At 48.5% G+C, this 17317-nt stretch overlaps 1 protein-coding gene across 1 annotated transcript; it reads right to left on the bottom strand.

The window, feature by feature from the left end:
- Positions 1-2451: 2451 nt before the first annotated feature.
- LOC135897391 (solute carrier family 2, facilitated glucose transporter member 8-like) lies at positions 2452-16784 on the bottom strand. Its single transcript, XM_065426002.2, has 6 exons — positions 16694-16784; positions 15191-15579; positions 12437-12660; positions 7913-8193; positions 4129-4404; positions 2452-3099 (listed from the first exon to the last, which is right to left on the bottom strand). Exons 1-6 carry the CDS (start codon positions 16750-16752, stop codon positions 2754-2756), a joined length of 1575 nt encoding a protein of 524 aa, XP_065282074.2. The 5' UTR covers positions 16753-16784; the 3' UTR covers positions 2452-2753.
- Between the last annotated feature and the right edge of the window lie 533 nt (positions 16785-17317).

Raw genomic sequence — 17317 nt, 5'->3', positions numbered from 1 at the left:
GTAGAGGTCTGCCCGCAGGAGGGGCAGGCGTCGTTGCGATACACGTCCGGGTAAGCCTCGTGGAGAACGGACAGACACGGATACGTACTAGTCTGCAGAAGCCTAAGAGAAGTACCTTGCTCGCAACTCCCTGCTCCAGAACCACCACCGTGTTCGCAACTCATGTCAGCATTGTCACAATATCGCGAACGTTTTGCTACAGTGTTCGAAAAGCGTCAAGTGCCTTTTTTGACCACTTGCGCAATTGCAGCGTCTTCGCTTGATTTCTACTTTAAGCTTTTACATGGCAAACCAGATTTAACCGACAGCTTCTTTATCAATCTCCCGTAGAGTGTGAATCAGAAAAGACTGATGGGATAACAAGATACGGATTCTTAGGAAAAGCAGGGACACCACGGCACGTGAATTGTTAGAGGCGTTTCGTATTAAAGGGCGAGGTACATCTTGTATTAGCGACACACCAGTTTCACTTTTGTCATGCAGAAAGTTTTTCTGATAGCCAGCCGTGATTAGGGGGTTGCGCGATTGAAGCTGTCCTGTATGTTGCGCATTCGTTTGCGTGTATACATTGAATGGTATACAATACAGAATAAGTAGTCAAAAATGGGCGCTCTGCTTGGTCCCTCCCTTCCTTCCTTGTTTGCGCCAAGCGATCATATCTATGGTCTACTCAATGATGGCAAGACGACAGCGCGATGACGATGTCATGACGACATCGGTATGACAACGACTGTGTGACGAATGATGACGTGATGACGATTGCCTGAAGAGAGTCAAATGACAAAAACATGGAATGGCTACGATATAACGACCACGACGGCATGACGATCATGACCACATGCCTCGTAGACAGACGGACACAGACAGACAGACGAAGGAAGCAAGAAAGAAAGAAAGAAAGAAAGAAAGAAAGAAAGAAAGAAAGAAAGAAAGAAAGAAAGAAAGAAAGAAAGAAAGAAAGAAAGAAAGAAAGAAAGAAAGAAAGAAAGAAAGAAAGACACAGATTCAACTGACTAAAGTAGGCAAAGATTGCTAATGGCATTATAAGATCGCGTTTGTAAATGAAATAAAATCTGAAAAGTACTCTTATATTTGAAAAACAGATGGGCTACGTCATCAAGCGCACAGTCCAGAGGAATATCATCCAGCTCCTTAGCTTTCAATATTTGCGACACCGCACTGTAGGTTGCCTGATGCTCGCTCTCCGAGCTCCCGCGTACTTGAAGCGGCGACACACGGTAAGCCCCCGTTCAAACTGAAGTACGAGAATTCGCGCCCGTCAAAATCCTTCATGTAGGTTCTCTTGTCGACGTGTACACTTTAGAGTATTTATACCTGATTCGCGCGTCTGGCGGACTAGAGAACTACAAATTTTACCATAACGCCTAAAACTCGAACGACTACGTAGGATAATTTTCCCGCTTGCAGGGGCAGACGGGGACAGCAGTTACTGAACGTGCAACGTTGCGTTGTGGTAAGGGCACACTATGAGTACTGCTTATATAAACGTTATTCCAGTTGCGGGACTGGGAATGGTACGTCATGTGAATGGTTATCATGAGTTCCTCTTTAGCGTTGTCACAGATTTGGTGTTACTTTGCCTTTTATCGAGTCTGGAACACTAACCTATAATGCAACACATATGTAGCCACACGTGTATTTCGAAGTCGAAGCTTTTCACTGTGTCCGTTTAGTGCATATGGTTCATTTACTCTCGGGCTCTAACGGTGCTATTTAAACATGTTCCTTGAAGTATGCAGTTAAAAAGTTATTTCCGCAACTTGAATAATCATCTAAGTTAGCATTACAATTTCTTCTCGCAGTAACCTCCATCTCAAGTGATTCACCGGAAAAAGCAAAATCAAATACATAACAAAATACTTTTTAGGAAATTAAATAGGTTCAATAGTCTTTCATAGCGCGTAGCACCGTGCACCAAATGGGGAGTCTCATCAGCAGCATGTTCTGAATGATGAATTGTCGGTGTTGCCCAGCTTTGCGGGCCATGAAATATTTCCGTACGTAGTGAACCACGTTATTTAGACAAGGGTATAAAAAAAGGGGCTTCGCTCTCTTCAACGATCAATATAGAAGACGTTGATGTTGAATTTGCGGAAGGACTTTATTCTGCTCTTTACCTCATATGTCAATTATGAAAGCAGTAACAAGACTGCGCTTGGTTGAACATCAGAAAGTAAAAAGAAAAGCTTTGCATGATACAGAATCTCTGCTTAAGTCATGCTAGACATTCGTAAAACTACTTGTAGTTACAAATAATAACACGCAAAAGGTGTTTTCTAATAAACATGGCACCAAAAAGGAAGTAGTACTACCTAAACGCCATTAATCAGGTTATCGCTGTTTTTGCGACCGGTACACACATCGAAGTTTTATAATTAGATGTGAAGAAAATTGTAATCGATGTCGGCAATAACAAAGAAAACTTCACGCTGACAATGTCGTACGTATATAATCACAGCATGTATACAATCACAGCACACGGCACTATTGCCTTCAGCTCACGCGCATTTCTCTTTGACTTGGGATCAAAACGACGTAGCCAAAGTGACCGATTTCCTCGCTACAAACAAATGTACCGAACAAAATCAAAGCGCGAACATAATTCAACACTGCGAGTGGCTCCCCAGACGGTCGAGTCTATTGCTATGCTAATGAAAGTTTTCTTCAAATTAAATACATTATATTTCGACACTGCGGGTGTCCCTTGAATACGAAAAAAAAAGGTCCACAGTTCAGCGCTCCTTCTGGAGGGCGATGAGCGTGCGGCCTTCGGATTCGGGCGCCAGCGCGAACACGGCCACGGCACAGGCCAGCAGCACCGCGCAGAACGGCAGCGAGCCGCTGTAGCGAGCCGCCGTCAGCACCCAGCCATCCAAGTGCACGAACACGAAGGCGAGCAGCCAGCGCCCCGTCCAGGCGCCCGCCATGCCCACGGTGCGCACGCGACCGGGCAGCAGCTCGGCGACCAGCAGCGCCGGCACGTGGCACAGCCCGATGGAGTAGCTGGCCAGCAGCAGGCCGACGGCACGCACGCCAGGCCAGTTGGTCTGTCCGGGTGGCTCTTCCCGGGACCAGACGCTGCGGAGCGCCGGCGTTTGGCACACGTCGATTGGTCAGAGGTTTGTGTGTTCGGTGGCACGCGCACTCGTCGATCCCAATGGGGCCCGAGCAAAGTACCAATGGTCAACAATGAAGGCGCATGTGATCTTTATGCATTGGTCTGGCGTGTTCCTTCAAAAGACTGGCCAATGAATGGGCTCGCTCCATGAAACAAATGCAGAAATATTTATAATCCTATGACCAATCTAAGAATAATAAGACAGATAAGATTTGGGATAACTATCTTTAATATTCCATGCGATCATCAGTGTTGTTAAAGAGGTCTGAGCAATAAGAAATGGCTATGGAGGCTTTCCAAATTTTCCACCAACTCATTACCTTCAACTTCAATAGCAGCAGCGATAACAATCCAAGATTCGTCAATCCATGCCGAATAGTACACCCAATTATACACCAGTGTTGCGCCATTTTATCACGCGCATTCTGAGACGTGTTCTTATACTCAAAACCGTTGTTGGGAACAACTCACCAAGTGCGCATAGTGGTATTGGACTGACCCTGACTAGGACTGCTCAATCACAAGCAAATGTTATCGACCACTAAGACCTCTACCTCAGCTCCAACGTCCCCATTGAGACCAAGTTCATTGCAGCCACCTTCCCTGCTGGATTTTTCAACAAATACACACTATAGAAAGAACCAGCTGAAGCTCATTCACTGTCAAAAACAATGAGGAAACTAGTTCGTTACGCTCTTCTTTATGCCCGCCCACTGCCTTTTAATACTGGCATCCGTTGCTCGACTCATGGCGTCTCTGCAGAGATTAAACCGTGTTTCCCAGCCTTCCCGTCTACCTCTCGTTCTGAGGAGGTATTCTGTGAAAGTCCACCTAGTGGACTGTCCATTTCGGCCGTTCCTGATTGGTTAGGGCCGCTCGTCTCCTTCTCGCTCGTACAGCTGCATCCAATCAGCAGCGGCCTAAATGGACAGTCCACTGGGTGGACTCTTACAGAATACACCTCCTGCTCTGCCCAGCGCGGTTCTCACCTGAACGCGAGGTGGTCGAGCGGACGCAGTAAGGCCACGCACATGGCTGTCATAACGGCAGACAGGAGCAGCAGGTGTCGCCGTCCCGCCAGCCACGTGACAGAGGCGAAGCCCGCCGACAGGACCACGTGACCTCCGAGCATCCATAGCGCCGCCAGCTTCGCCGCCTTCTTGTCGGCCACCAGGACCTCCATTACCTGGACTGCACGCAGCAGAACGAGCTGCACGCAGGACAGGCACGGCACCAGCTGCACCAGCACGCCCAGGGCGAGCCGCCTGCCGTAGAACACGGAGGGTCGAGAAGTGAGCAATCGGCGTCCCTGCCCTCTCTTATCGTGACAGCGCCAAAATCACCGAAAACACTTGTGCCCACGCAGTGAGCCTCGGGAGTTACCTCCAGGACAAGAAAAAAAGAAAGCAGATCCCACGCACAAGTCGAAATTTATACGAAGCGAAGCATTAGTAAAGCGACAAATTAAATGCTACATGACTAACGAAGTAATTCTGTCTCGACCTCACATAGGCCACACGCGAATCAAACAAAATTACTTTTTGAGACTGGAGGAACAACCAACATGTTACAAATGTCATGAACCGTTAATAGTAATACACATTCTAATCACGAGTCCACATCTCGAAATGCACAGACGAAAGTACTTCTCTGTATTGTACAAGTCATACACCCTTTTCACCCGATGTTGATGTTAGGAGATGATGCACTGATACCTCTAACTGATGTGATCGGCTTTCCAGACGAAACAGATTCTTTAAGTAAGTTTTAATTATTGCGGGGTATGCTGCCTTTACTAACGAGATTTCATCACCCTTCGTCTGGCGCCGCGTAGGCTTAGTCGCTTTTGCACCGATAAATCCAAGTTAACTAATTAGCTAGCTATATAACTACCGCCTATGCGCACAATTGCGTTTATTTTCGTCCGCTGCAACGTGTAATATACAATGCAATGTTCTTGTCATTGCACATAAAACGTCAGAATTTTAATCTCATGCTATCTTTATATTTATGCGCAACACACTTCACAAGTTATGCCAAAATGCAAGCACCAAATCAGGTTGATGCGGGCTGTGAGAAGTCTGCGCAGTGATGTCACAAGGATGACGGGAGAAATGATTTTAAGGGAGCGTTATGCTGGGCTAGTTGTCTCTAGTTCACCTAGTCGTCTAAGATGCGCACTTGTTAAACTTGCATGAATGGTGATGACAGGTGTGTGCACAGAGAATTGCGAGACATACCCAAATGCGCTTAAGCAAAACAGAAAATTGGGCAAAGTTGGTATTGGTTGACCCTATTTACGTAAAACGCAAAGAAAAACGGAGCGACGGTCGAAGGAGGCACTGTGGTGATCGCGTGTCTCTCGTTATAGTTATACTCATGGTTCGTGTACCACATTTAAATTTGGTAAACATACCGAAATACAATTATGAATTATGCACGAAGGATTCTGTATCGTTTACGGATTGCACATATTCAAGGCCAAAAAGAAAGAAGCTTCATTGTAAAACTTCTTCGTACGTGACACTTGAATATCACTTTGCTTTGTGCATTTTCCCCTGGCTTTCAATCATTTTTGGCACTACCCGGCCGACGCGTCCATGTGTAGCGACCAGCGAAAATAAAGCTTTTGTTTAGCCTCGCGAAGAGCGTGTGCGTGTGAATGGGCAAGATTATTGCCTGTTTTTAACAGCTACGCAGTACAACCTCATTGCCGAAACTTCACGTTTTGAACACTTGGATTGGGTATGGTCGAGGTACGAGTTATACAGAGAGCTGCGACGTTAAGTGTTATCAGCGGACAGTTCATGACTATCGTAGGAATTAGAAGACTGAACAGGAGGCAAACTATCTTTAGCATGTTTGCACAACCGTGAGCTACAAGAGCTATGCCATAACACTATCAGTAGCGATATAACACTGATGCCTTCCGAATTGTAAGCGCTGTGAGTTTGCCATTTCTTCAGTTGAGGCTGTTGGTCAGTGTGTAGTACTTGCTGCCACGGTCAGCCGCTGCTCCCGTAGCACGAACTCGCTCACTTCTAGACAGCCTTTATGTACATCAGTGGCAGATTGCAGGATTTATGAATCGGCAAGCTCTCCTCTATTTTAAGCTCCTCCACTTGGCCCACCGATTCGGTGTCTTAGAGCGAAGTACGAAGCCGCTCGTCAAATTAAATTACGTGGAACGCATTTTCTGCGTGATTTCGACATCCCGCCATCCGGCGTCGGTGCGTCCACCTTGCGTTGGGCGATGGCCGCTCTGCCATTTTTATACTCGCAGACAGCTTTCAATAGCAATGAAGTGAAAGCTACGCAGCCTAAACGCGCATATCTATAAGAGCACTCCTGAAAAAAAATAATAAGTCGCACTTTCGCCCGAAAGGCGTAGTAGCTTCTATTGCGATTGCAAATTAGCGGACATCTATACGAAGTAAGGAAAGTAGCTTTATTGGCCGTAAGAACTTGCAAACATACATTTTACTAACTAAATTAAAGAGTATGCTGTAGCACGCGCACAAGCAAACAAGAACAAATCTCATCCGACGACCGCGGAAACGCGCTGTCGAAACGCCAGCATAAGGAAAGGCTGCAGCAGCAGCGAGCGAAGTGACGTTCGTACTCTTTATCGCTTCAACGCAGAGTGAGCGCCGAGAACACACAGCACCCACAAAGCTACGAGCTCCCGACGCACCTATAGACTCTGCCCCTAACGCAGATCGCTCTCATAGATACAGCTGCCACATGCGCAGTTGCAGCTGGAGTAGAACGCCACCCCCTTCGTAGAGTGGGTTAACGTAGGACAAATGATAGTAGGATTTGCACTGGTGCCTAATCCCGTCGCACACACCTAACGAACAAGTATTTTCATGCTGACGAGCGTCACGATGAGACACGCCGAGTCTCAAGAGCTTGGCATCCGTTCCATTCGTGGCCGCACACAGTGAACCCTAACACGTCGGACAGGTCCTAGCTCGTCGTGCGTCACTTTCGTTCCATGTTGCTATGATTCCTCTACCAGCAGCGTTCGTAAAATAAATGCCAAGCATTGAGAACAGTTAACCTTATGCATTCCAGATGTATGCGATTTACTGTTGTATAGAATCCGAAGATAAGCATTAATACGCGTGACAATCCCCCTCGTATACAGAAAGTACAGAATACAGCCCCGAGCCAGAATGAAGTTGTCAGTTGGCTTCAATACGCTCCTCGATGATCCATAACCTAAGAAATGCGTATGCAAGAAGGCGCAGCACCTTCTAGAATACGTAGGTGTTTCACAAGCAACTCATCACGACCGACACCTATCGCACACTTTCTCGAAGAACGATGCCTACCATTATCCGAACTACCAGACTCTAACAGGAGTCCAGAAAACAGTGTATTTCGGGTGTCTTTGTGGATACACCGAAACCATAATCGTAGGCACCTTTTTGCGACAATAAGTGAAAACTATGGAAGCAAAGCCAGCACAGGTAAGATCACTGCTAAAGATTGCCTCACTTTCTTATCAGCATTGTTTTACTCCACACAAGGGCAAAAAATATACATGGAGCAAAATGGAGAAAGTACACCAATGATTTTTTAGCATGATATGCTTTATTGGTTCCTCTTCCGCGTTTACGCACATGCGAAACCGTCGCACGTGGAAGCTAAGCCGACTCATCATCTGCTCCAAGAAATTGAAATCGCCGTGAAGCTGTGCCGAACAGCCCTCCGCGCAGTAATAGCTCCACCCCCGTTGCTCTCGTCAGTGGTCACGTGTATACTCGCCTGGCTGACGTGGCCGCCGGCACGCTGTCCCACGCGTTCTTGATATCGCGCGCTGCCCGGACATTGAACTCTGGCGGCACATTCGCTCCGTACAGGCGGTAGAGCGCATGCGCGGCTTCGGGAAGCAGGTCGTTGCGCATCAGCCACTGGGGGCTGTTCAGCACGCGGCTCTGCAGGCACACGAACAGCAGAGGGGGCAGCACGCACAGCCCGGCCTGCACCTCCCACGAGCAGCAGTAGCCGAGCACGTAGGCCATCAGCATGCCCGCGTTGCGCGTCACCTGCGGTTGAAGGCGACGTTTCTAGACACAAGGATGTTGGATTAGGGTAGAGGCGTGGGCGAGTTGGTCGTTGTTCATAACGGCGGTGTTTGCGTGGCGAACGAAAGTGGGAAAGGAAGGACAGAGACGAGTGAAGAGCGCTGACATCCAACGGAGCTTTATTTGCGGCCGAGCATAATATATATGTGCGCGGCAAACAGGAAAACACACAGGAAAGAGGGGGAACCGCAGAACCAGTATACCAAGTCAAATCAGTTCACGTGCCCATGATTGCCCTGCGCTCGGCCAGGTAATCTAACTCGGGTCGTGACACAGCAATGGAAGACGCTTACACAGCGGACACCTAGATTGTGAATGTATACATTCCGCTTCTATTATTATTTATCGGGTTAACTGTGACCTATGCCTTGCCAACACCACGCACTGATGAAGGAGGCGGGTGCACTTGCAATTCCGGCAATGAATCCCGGCAATGAACTCGAGAAATAATAGAAGCGGAGTACATTCACAATCTAGCTGGCCGCTGCGTAAGCACCCATTTCGTTGCTCGGTCACGACCTGAGCGATATTACCTGGCCGAGCGCAGGGCAATCATGGACACGCGAAGTGTTTTGACTTGATATCCTGGTGCTGCGTATCCCCCATTATTTCTATCTCTTTTCCTGTTTGGCGTGCATATATATTATGTTCGTCCGCAAATAAAGATCAGTTGGAAGTTCGCGCTCTTTACTCGTCTCTGTCCTTCCTTTCCTAATTTCGTGTGCTACGCAAACACCGCCGTTATGAAGGTTGTTGAAGGAGGAAAAGCAGCCACTAGTGGATTCAATGCATTGTTCATTCATTCATTCATTCATTCACTCACTCACTCACTCACTCACTCACTCACTCACTCACTCACTCACTCACTCACTCACTCACTCACTCACTCACTCACTCATTCATTCATCTCTTGCTTTAGTGATTCATTATTTCGCGGTCATTTGTTATTTCATCTATTCATTCCTTCAATCTTTCGTTCATGCCCTCAATTCTGAATTTATTCAGTTGTCTATCCCTTCAGTGGTCCCTGCAATTATGCGTTTACCTGCCGTCGTGGTAATTAGTTGATTTGTTCGCAAGTTAAAAGGCATTGCTGGAGCCCTGTAACGCAAAACCCATTCTATTCGGATTGTATTTTTACTTTCTGACACATAATTTTCGTAACCACCGACGCAAGCATCGGACAGTGACTTGCAGCGTTGGTTGAGGTGCCCGATCAAATGCTTTACTCGTTTATAGGATGCCAATTTTGCTAGCTTTGAAAGCGGATGGTATTGCCTACGTACAGATATTTTCTACGGCGACTATAGGGACACGCCAGGCGAATTTCAGCCATCGTCGCCGCCGTTGGCGTCGCCGTGATGTTCCGCATAGTTACCGAGTGCGATAACGTCGCGGCCGCGCGCGCCGTATGCTGTGGCTGCGAGTGAAAGCTTGCGAGGGCGAATAGAGGAGGATAGTGACTTAAGGCAGCGGTGTCTTCTCCCGCTCACAAGGGCGGAAGGCGGAGAGGGTGCGCGCCGTCATCTCATGCGTGCAAGGGTAAAAGGGAGAGCGAAAGTGGTGAGGTGTGGGGGCGCTAGGAAGGGCGGGGGGGGCACGTTACTGCGCATCTCCTCTTCTACTCCAGCTGCGGTGACTAAGCGCGGCCGCGCGCATCCTAGCTTGGAGGAAGTCTGCACTAGGTTCGAAGGCTAGCCGACCTAAGATAGTTGGCTTCGTGTGCGCTGTGTTTTCGTGTGCCTAGTTCGCGTTGAAGTAAGGGGCAGAACGAAGGGCAACTCCCTCGCCACTGCTGCCACTCTTCATCACGCCAGCGTTCTGACAGCGAGTGTCCACGGTCGTCGAGTGACATGTGTTCCTGTGTGCCTCTGCGCACATTATTACGTGTTTGTTAATTCAGTTAAATAACATACACAGTAGTTGATGGATCTGATAAAACGACTAACCGTACATACTATGGCTGCTTAACAAATTGCTATTGCAATCAGTGCTTCGAATTTCGGGCGAAACTCTGACGTTTTTCATATTTAATTGGATTACAAGAGGCGAGGAGCGCGCAGATGTAGAGCAGGTTATGGTGGGACCAAGCTACCGCTTTCCAAGTAGACAACCGTGTTAGGAGAGTGGTGCCGGCGTCTGCGATTGGTCCGTTTACTCTTGATTAGCTTGAGGTGGTTGGTCGAAAATCACGGCAGCGTGCAAAGGGGACTTAAAATGGCGATAAAACGTATCTTCAGCGAAGAATATTTCGCATGGCGATTGCTTTGTACGTGGCGAAAAGGGCTCTACGACGTTATGCTGCCACATATTTTTCAAACGCAAGGAAACCCATTGTCGCCGGCAGCTCCGGCAGCCAGTTCTATAGCAATCGGCGGGCAGTCATCTTGTATTCCTTTTAGCATGGTGCTGTCTCCGGTTGTTCCGAATAAAATTTGTTTCGTATAGCATACTAATGAATCTAAGTGCGCACACGTCAGTTTGACGTGGTGTGTTTTCACGGTCTTGTGAGGCCGCGCAACGGACAGGAAAAGGGGGCACGACCCGAAACATTTAGGTAGATGTATTCAGGTTTAGTAAATATCGCTTTTGCGGCCGCAGATTAATGATAAATGGCGCGTTGTTGCGGCGAATTAATGTTATGTAAAATATCGATTTCTTGCTCATAACAGGGTCCTTCAATACTTTTCATCTGGTCACGAAACTTCCCCGAAAGTTTCATGTAGGGGCAGAAGGTGGCATCAGAGGCACAGGGGTAAGAAGGTGGTTAATTTTCCACTAAGGAAAATTAACCTTCTTTTCCCCCACCACGGCGTGCCTCATAATCAGAAGGTGGTTTTGGCACGTAAAACCCCATAAGTAATTAAATCTAAGTACATGGGTGTTTTCACATTTCGCTCCCACCGAAATGCGGCCGCCATGGCCGGGATTAGATCCCGCAATCTATTTATTTAGTTAGTATAGATGGTGTACTACTTAATATTAAGTGATTATTCGTTGAGTTTGTTTTCTTACTATAGTTTCTTGCGTTACTTACTACTGAGCTTGGTTAGTTACTGTAGTTGCTAGATAAGTTAGTAATTATTGTTAGCTATTAGCTTTATTGTTAGTTTAGTATTTACCTATTTGTATAGTTACTTCATTAGTTGATTAGATATTCTACTTCAGTAATTAGTTGGTAATTCGTTTACCAATAAGTTAGTAATTTCGTAATGAGATTAGTAATTCATTTAGTAATCAGTCAATTGGTTAGCTTTGTTAGTTTGAAACGCAGGTTTTTCTCACGCGCCATTACATAAAAGTGCGACATGAACTTGCTCTGGAGTCGATTTCTAACAATGAAGTAGTCTAAGTGTATACAATTTGAATAATGAATTAAGCCGCTGTTGCGAACGTAACTGAACCTGGAAATGAAGCAAAACGTTCTACTTGTCTGAAATTGTTCGCGTTCGAGCTTCACAATACTGTACAGAAACAGGGCGGTGATTTGCACTTTGTGTCGACAATATTCACATGCCGATACAGGCAGTGGACCCCTTGCGCAATAGCGAGCGTCTTCGGCGTCCGTTCGGCGTCTGCTCCAGTCCGCCTGCTACTTGCGCCAGCGCCGTGGTGGATCCACCGCGGGCGCTATTTGAAGCTCTGCCGCAGCATTACGCGGAAGTTTCGTGGCCAGATCAAAAGTATTGAAGGGCCCTGGTCATACTGAACTTCAGTTTCACGTCTGAGCGTAGCATACGCCCATGTAGCACGTTATGTGAAGATCACCTCACCTCTGCAAGATATTATGTATTGTCTAAAGGACGTGATTATCATGAAATCTACAGTGCGTCACTTGTAATAAATCCCCATTTTGCCTTGCTAAAGCTTCATGTACACCGGTTCCAATGGGGCGTGGGATTTGCATATATGTTCCTTCTTCTTTACCCAGAGTAGGAAAGCAGGAAGGGGGCTATTTCGAAATCTGCATTTCGTATTTCTGCTCGAGTATTGAATTTTTAGCTGTTCATCATTTAGGTACTACGAAGTCTTACATGCCGCATGCAACAGTGTTACGTGCCGGACAGTGCTCGTGGGTATTTCCTTCTTGATAATGTGCGCAGAAAAACCTCAGCATGATTTTTTTTCTTTCATGACCCTTCAAACCATCTCTCGCATTCTGTCAAGAAACGTATTATAAGTGGCACGTTTGCGGTCGCCATACCTCTACCAGTCCGAGGAAGAAGGCCCTCCGGCGGCTGGGGCAGATATCGGCCACGTACAGACCAACGCAGCTGGAGAGGGCGCCCAGGAAGATACCGGACGTGATGCGTGCCGCGAACAGCGAAACCATGTTGGAGCAGAAGAGCAGCGTGACCCAGCTGGCCAGCAGGCCAAAGGAGGCCAGCAACAGCGTCAACCGGTTTCCCACCATGTCCAGTAGCAGTCCTGCATGCACACACGGCTGGTGTAGTTCCTTAGAGCAAGTGAAGGTTCCTACCTCCAGGACGACTGCTAAGTGGGCTCTAAAGAACAAAGTTACGTTAACCTACCTGTGTCAGTTAATTGAACTTCTGCAAGTGAAAAAAGACCTTGACGTGAGAGAAGGCTTCAAGCCTACGCTCTCGCGGCTTTCAACATAAAACAAATAGTAATAATCAAAAGTTAAATGACCGGGTTTTGCGTGCCCAAGCCACTTTCATCGAATCGCGGCCGCCGTGGCCGCGATTCGATCCCACGACCTCGTGCATAGCAGCACAACACCATAGCCACTAAGCAACCACGGCGGGTCTGAACAAGCCACAGAAAAAAGAAGAGCCACAGTGAAAGGTTCTAGTTCCTTGTGGCAGAATTATAAAAAAAATATGGGGTTTTACGTGCCAAAAACACTTTCTGATTATGAGGCACACCGTAGTTGAGGACTCTGGAAATTTCGACCACCTGGGGTTCTCTAACATGCACCTAAATCTAAGTACACGGGTGTTTTCGCATTTCGCCCCCATCGAAATGCGGCCGCCGTGGCTGGGATTCGATCCCCCGACCTCGTGCTGAGCAGCCCAACACCGTAGCCACTGAGCAATCACGGCGGGTCAGAATTATAAACAAATATTCGCTGGAAGACCACTTAAGTTGATGGCTTGTGTTTTTTTTTTATATGCTCGCAAAGAACAGAAAACCTAATTCAGGGAACTGAAGCATTTATATACAACCGTGATCCTTTGTCAGTACATCATCTACCTTGCCTGTCCAAACTGCCTAAACCGAAGAGGATGAGCAAAACGTAAACAAGGTGAATGCAGGAGCCAACGTTTCGACAAGTGGACTTGTCTTCTTCGAGGCCTTGAAAACGTGAACAAGGTGAATGCAAGAGCCAACGTTTCGACAAGTGAACTTGTCTTCTTCAAGTCCTTGAAGGCCTTGAAGAAGACAAGTCCACTTGTCCAAACGTTGGCTCCTGCGTTCACCTTGTTCACATTTTGCTCATCGTCTTGAATTTCCATCTCCCGCATTCCCCGTCTTTTCTATGGATTTAAACCGAATAGGAGCAATATAGTCCAAGCAGACGTGGGGCAACGGCAAAACACGCAAGCCGCTAGGTAAGATTTACTATTCAGTAATTAGCAATTTTGCTCGAAAGGTGAAGCATATGTAGACAGTGACAGAAAGGCTTAGCGCTGCACGTGACCTCCTCGGACAGTGTTTTAACAATAGGTCGAGGTTACTTGGCGCAACGCAGTTCGTGAGACATCTTATGTGCAGCAGGCTGCCAGGCGTCCCAACGCACACACGATCAGGAGCACCGACAGCGGCGTGAACACCGTGGCACCTCCCTGCTGGACAAGATGAGACCGACGAAACATCGTCGGCTCTTTTCGGCGCGAATAGAGAGAATTAGGTAGGTTTAGGGGTGGGTTCATGTGTACGTGTATTGTACAGTATGCTATATGAACAGGTGCGATGTTCTCGAAGAACGCTATAGGAGATACTTTCATTTTCGCGAGAAAAGGAGGAGAAGGAAGAGGAGGAAGAACTTCTACTGGTCAAGGCTTTTAGGGATGGCCTCGCCTCTAGGTGACTGTCAGCCCTTGGGCTATGGCGACCTCCTCGGCTGGGGCGACGGCGGAGATGATCTTTGGGTAGGAGCTGAGTAGCCTGGGGTGAGGGGTCTAAGGGTCGTTTAGGGCGATTGCAACGCGTCCACTTGAGGTGGAAGGGATTGCCAAAGGGGAAATCACGTGACTTACATTTACTTCAGAATTGACCTGGGTAGTAGAAGCAATAAAGGACGGGGAACATGGGAACGTCTCTGTTACCATGTCGCCAGGCTACCTTCTGTCTCTTATCTAGCTGTGCATCTCCCGGAAGGAAGGTTCTGCCATTTAGCCTAGAGTGCTGTGTAATTTCCTGGTAGGACTGTAGCCTGTCTCGGCTCCCCCGTACTGCGCGATTTCCGTCTCTTTTTTTTTGCAACGGCGTTCCTGGGGTTGCGCTAGGACAGCGCGCTTGGCTATGTGCCAAGTAATCTGCCTGTCGCTCGTAGACATCGATGCACTCGGCCTCGGTCACGCGAAATTTCGCGAAAGTGAAAGCATCCCCGAGAGTGGTCTCACCAAGGAACACACATGCAAATCCCAGAGAGTGGTCACTCAAGAACCACCCCAGTGTGTACGCACACATCAATTCAGCAGGAAAGCTGCAGCATGCGTGCGCGCAATACTTGTGCCAGCAGCGGAAGGCGAAAAAAATTCCGCCATTATTTCGAGATGCCGAGCCAATCAGTGGAGCGTGACGGTGCGTCAACTTCATTTCGATGCTTTCCCAGCGAGCGCACGCAGCGCCATCGCACGCGCGTCTCACGCATGTGGGCCGCGCATGCGCCGTCGATGCCAGGACCGCACGGCGGCGATGGTGACGTCGTGAACGCGCCTACAGCGTCCGTGTGCTTGCTTCCGAATAATAAACAGTAGCGCAGGCGCACCCGTGGTGAGTGCGCTGGGCGCGGCCGCCAGGAGCAGCAGGTCGGCGAACCAGCGGTTGTCGGGCGACCGGCGCTCGAGCGTGTACCAGGGCTGGAGCTCGATGGACTGCGCGGCCGTGGACGCGTATCCCAGCGTGGTGCCGGCGGCGCACGATGCCAGGCAGGCGACGAGAATGCAGCTGGTCAGGCAGGCACCTCCGCCCTGCAGGGTGGGCGGCGTCGCGAGCTCCAGCGTCTGCGGCGAGGCCGGCGAGGCCGGCGTGCCTCCCCGCACCGAAGGCTGCCAGTTGCGCAGTGCCTCCATGGCCTTCTCGCCCGGGTACTGCTCGACGGACTGGTTCGCCGACAGCGGCACCGCGGCATCGTCGCCGGTAGACGCCGCGGCCTCCCTGTGTGCGCACACTTCCGCTCATTCAGCCGGAATGACGAGAACAATTAATCTATTTCACTCCACCGGCAGTACGAAACATGCATGCTTCGCCCGGCGATCTTCTGTTGCGACCCTGTTCTGTGCGTACTGACTGCATCCTAAGCCTGCACATTTCCTAGTCATCATGTCTCAACCTGTTATCCCACAATAAGTGAGAGTGGCGCGGGCGGAATAAACTCTAGCCTGAGGCTAGCGCTTGTCCTATCCTCTGTTGTGTTATTCCTTGCGCTGGTAGGGAAACCGTGCATCGATTATCTGTTCCGCGTTACACTGCGGCCGGCATCAAAAAAAAAAAAACGCCAGTTAGCAAAGTTCTCTCATTCATATTACCTCTACTCTATCGCTGGTTACACGGTCCTCAATTATTGTTTGCCGCTCTGGTCATGCAACGCCAGAATTGAGGCCGCCTAGGTAATATCGCACGTGTCTAGGCACATACATTATGCTAACATACTCTCTCAAACTGCTTCCTTCCTGTGTCAGTTGTAGGCAGCGAGAAGTATGAGGTACCTCCATGACAGCATTGCAGCACATTACCTCCTCGACCACCACAAACCCGTTTGGTCAAATCGGTATGCAAATGATTTTATCAGCCTCGCATGACGTTGGCAACGCAGATGAAATAGTGGCAGACGGTCCGCAAAGCAAATGCTTAATATAACAAAACCTCTACTCCTGGCGATACACATGGCTTCTGATATCTTCAGAAAAGACTACGACACCATTAACACATCAGCAAGTTAATGACTAAGAACGCTCCCACCATGAACACTAGCGAGATATCAAGTGGCGCCATTACCCTCTGCTATAACTCCGACAGTGATTTGTGTCGTTGGAACAAGTACCTAAAATTTTTCATCGCAAGTCGATAGAAATGTTTCTATTGGGAAGTCGATTGGCTGATCAGACGCATCCGTGCTCGCATAGAGTTTCCTGGGTTGGCGAGAGGCAGTTTAGCAACGCAGAAAGCAATTATCACGGTGATCGAACAGCGCGAGTTGATCTTTTCTGGGAAATGTCAAAAGGCATGATGCTATGGTTAGACTAACTTACTGATAAGTTGCAATACATACGCCTTGGTTGCCGTATTTTCAGCCAGGATGTCGACGGAGCAAGGAACGCCGCCAGTCATCAAGGCGGGCAGCTTCTTCTTCTTTCCACGTGCAATCGTGGGGCGTGACAGCTAAAGCGGAAACTCGTCTTCGTCACGTCAAGCACACGTTTGTTATGCACCCGCACCATATGCGTCCTGTGGCGCTGCGCCTGTGCCGGTGCCCCTTTCGCCCAAGAGGAAATGATGAAGATCATTAAGGCCCAGGACCAGTCCTCTCAAATCCTGGCAGTCCAGAGGGCCCACGAGAAGGCCGTCGGGTTTCACCTGATGGTCCCCGAGTTGGCATAGCCAGGTGACGTTGAGTTTATACGTGTCTATTGTGGACCGTATAAAGTTGTTTCACTCACTCACTCACTCACTCACTCACTCACTCACTCACTCACTCACTCACTCACTCACTCACCCAAAGCGCAATAGTAGTCATTCACACGATTTTATTTAGTAATTCTGTAGAAATTACAAAGATATTATTCCGTAATGTCCACAGTGCGACCATGAGTAGATTCTCGAGGCATTTCAGGTACTCTCTGCAAAGTAGTTAGCCGCGATTGAGGGAGAGAGAGAGAAAGGAGGTATTTAACGG

This window comes from Dermacentor albipictus, chromosome 2 (assembly GCF_038994185.2).
Source record: "Dermacentor albipictus isolate Rhodes 1998 colony chromosome 2, USDA_Dalb.pri_finalv2, whole genome shotgun sequence".
Lineage (NCBI taxonomy): Eukaryota > Metazoa > Arthropoda > Arachnida > Ixodida > Ixodidae > Dermacentor > Dermacentor albipictus.
The sequence above is the reverse complement of the archived record's forward strand: the minus strand, read 5'-3'. Positions and strand labels throughout refer to the sequence as shown.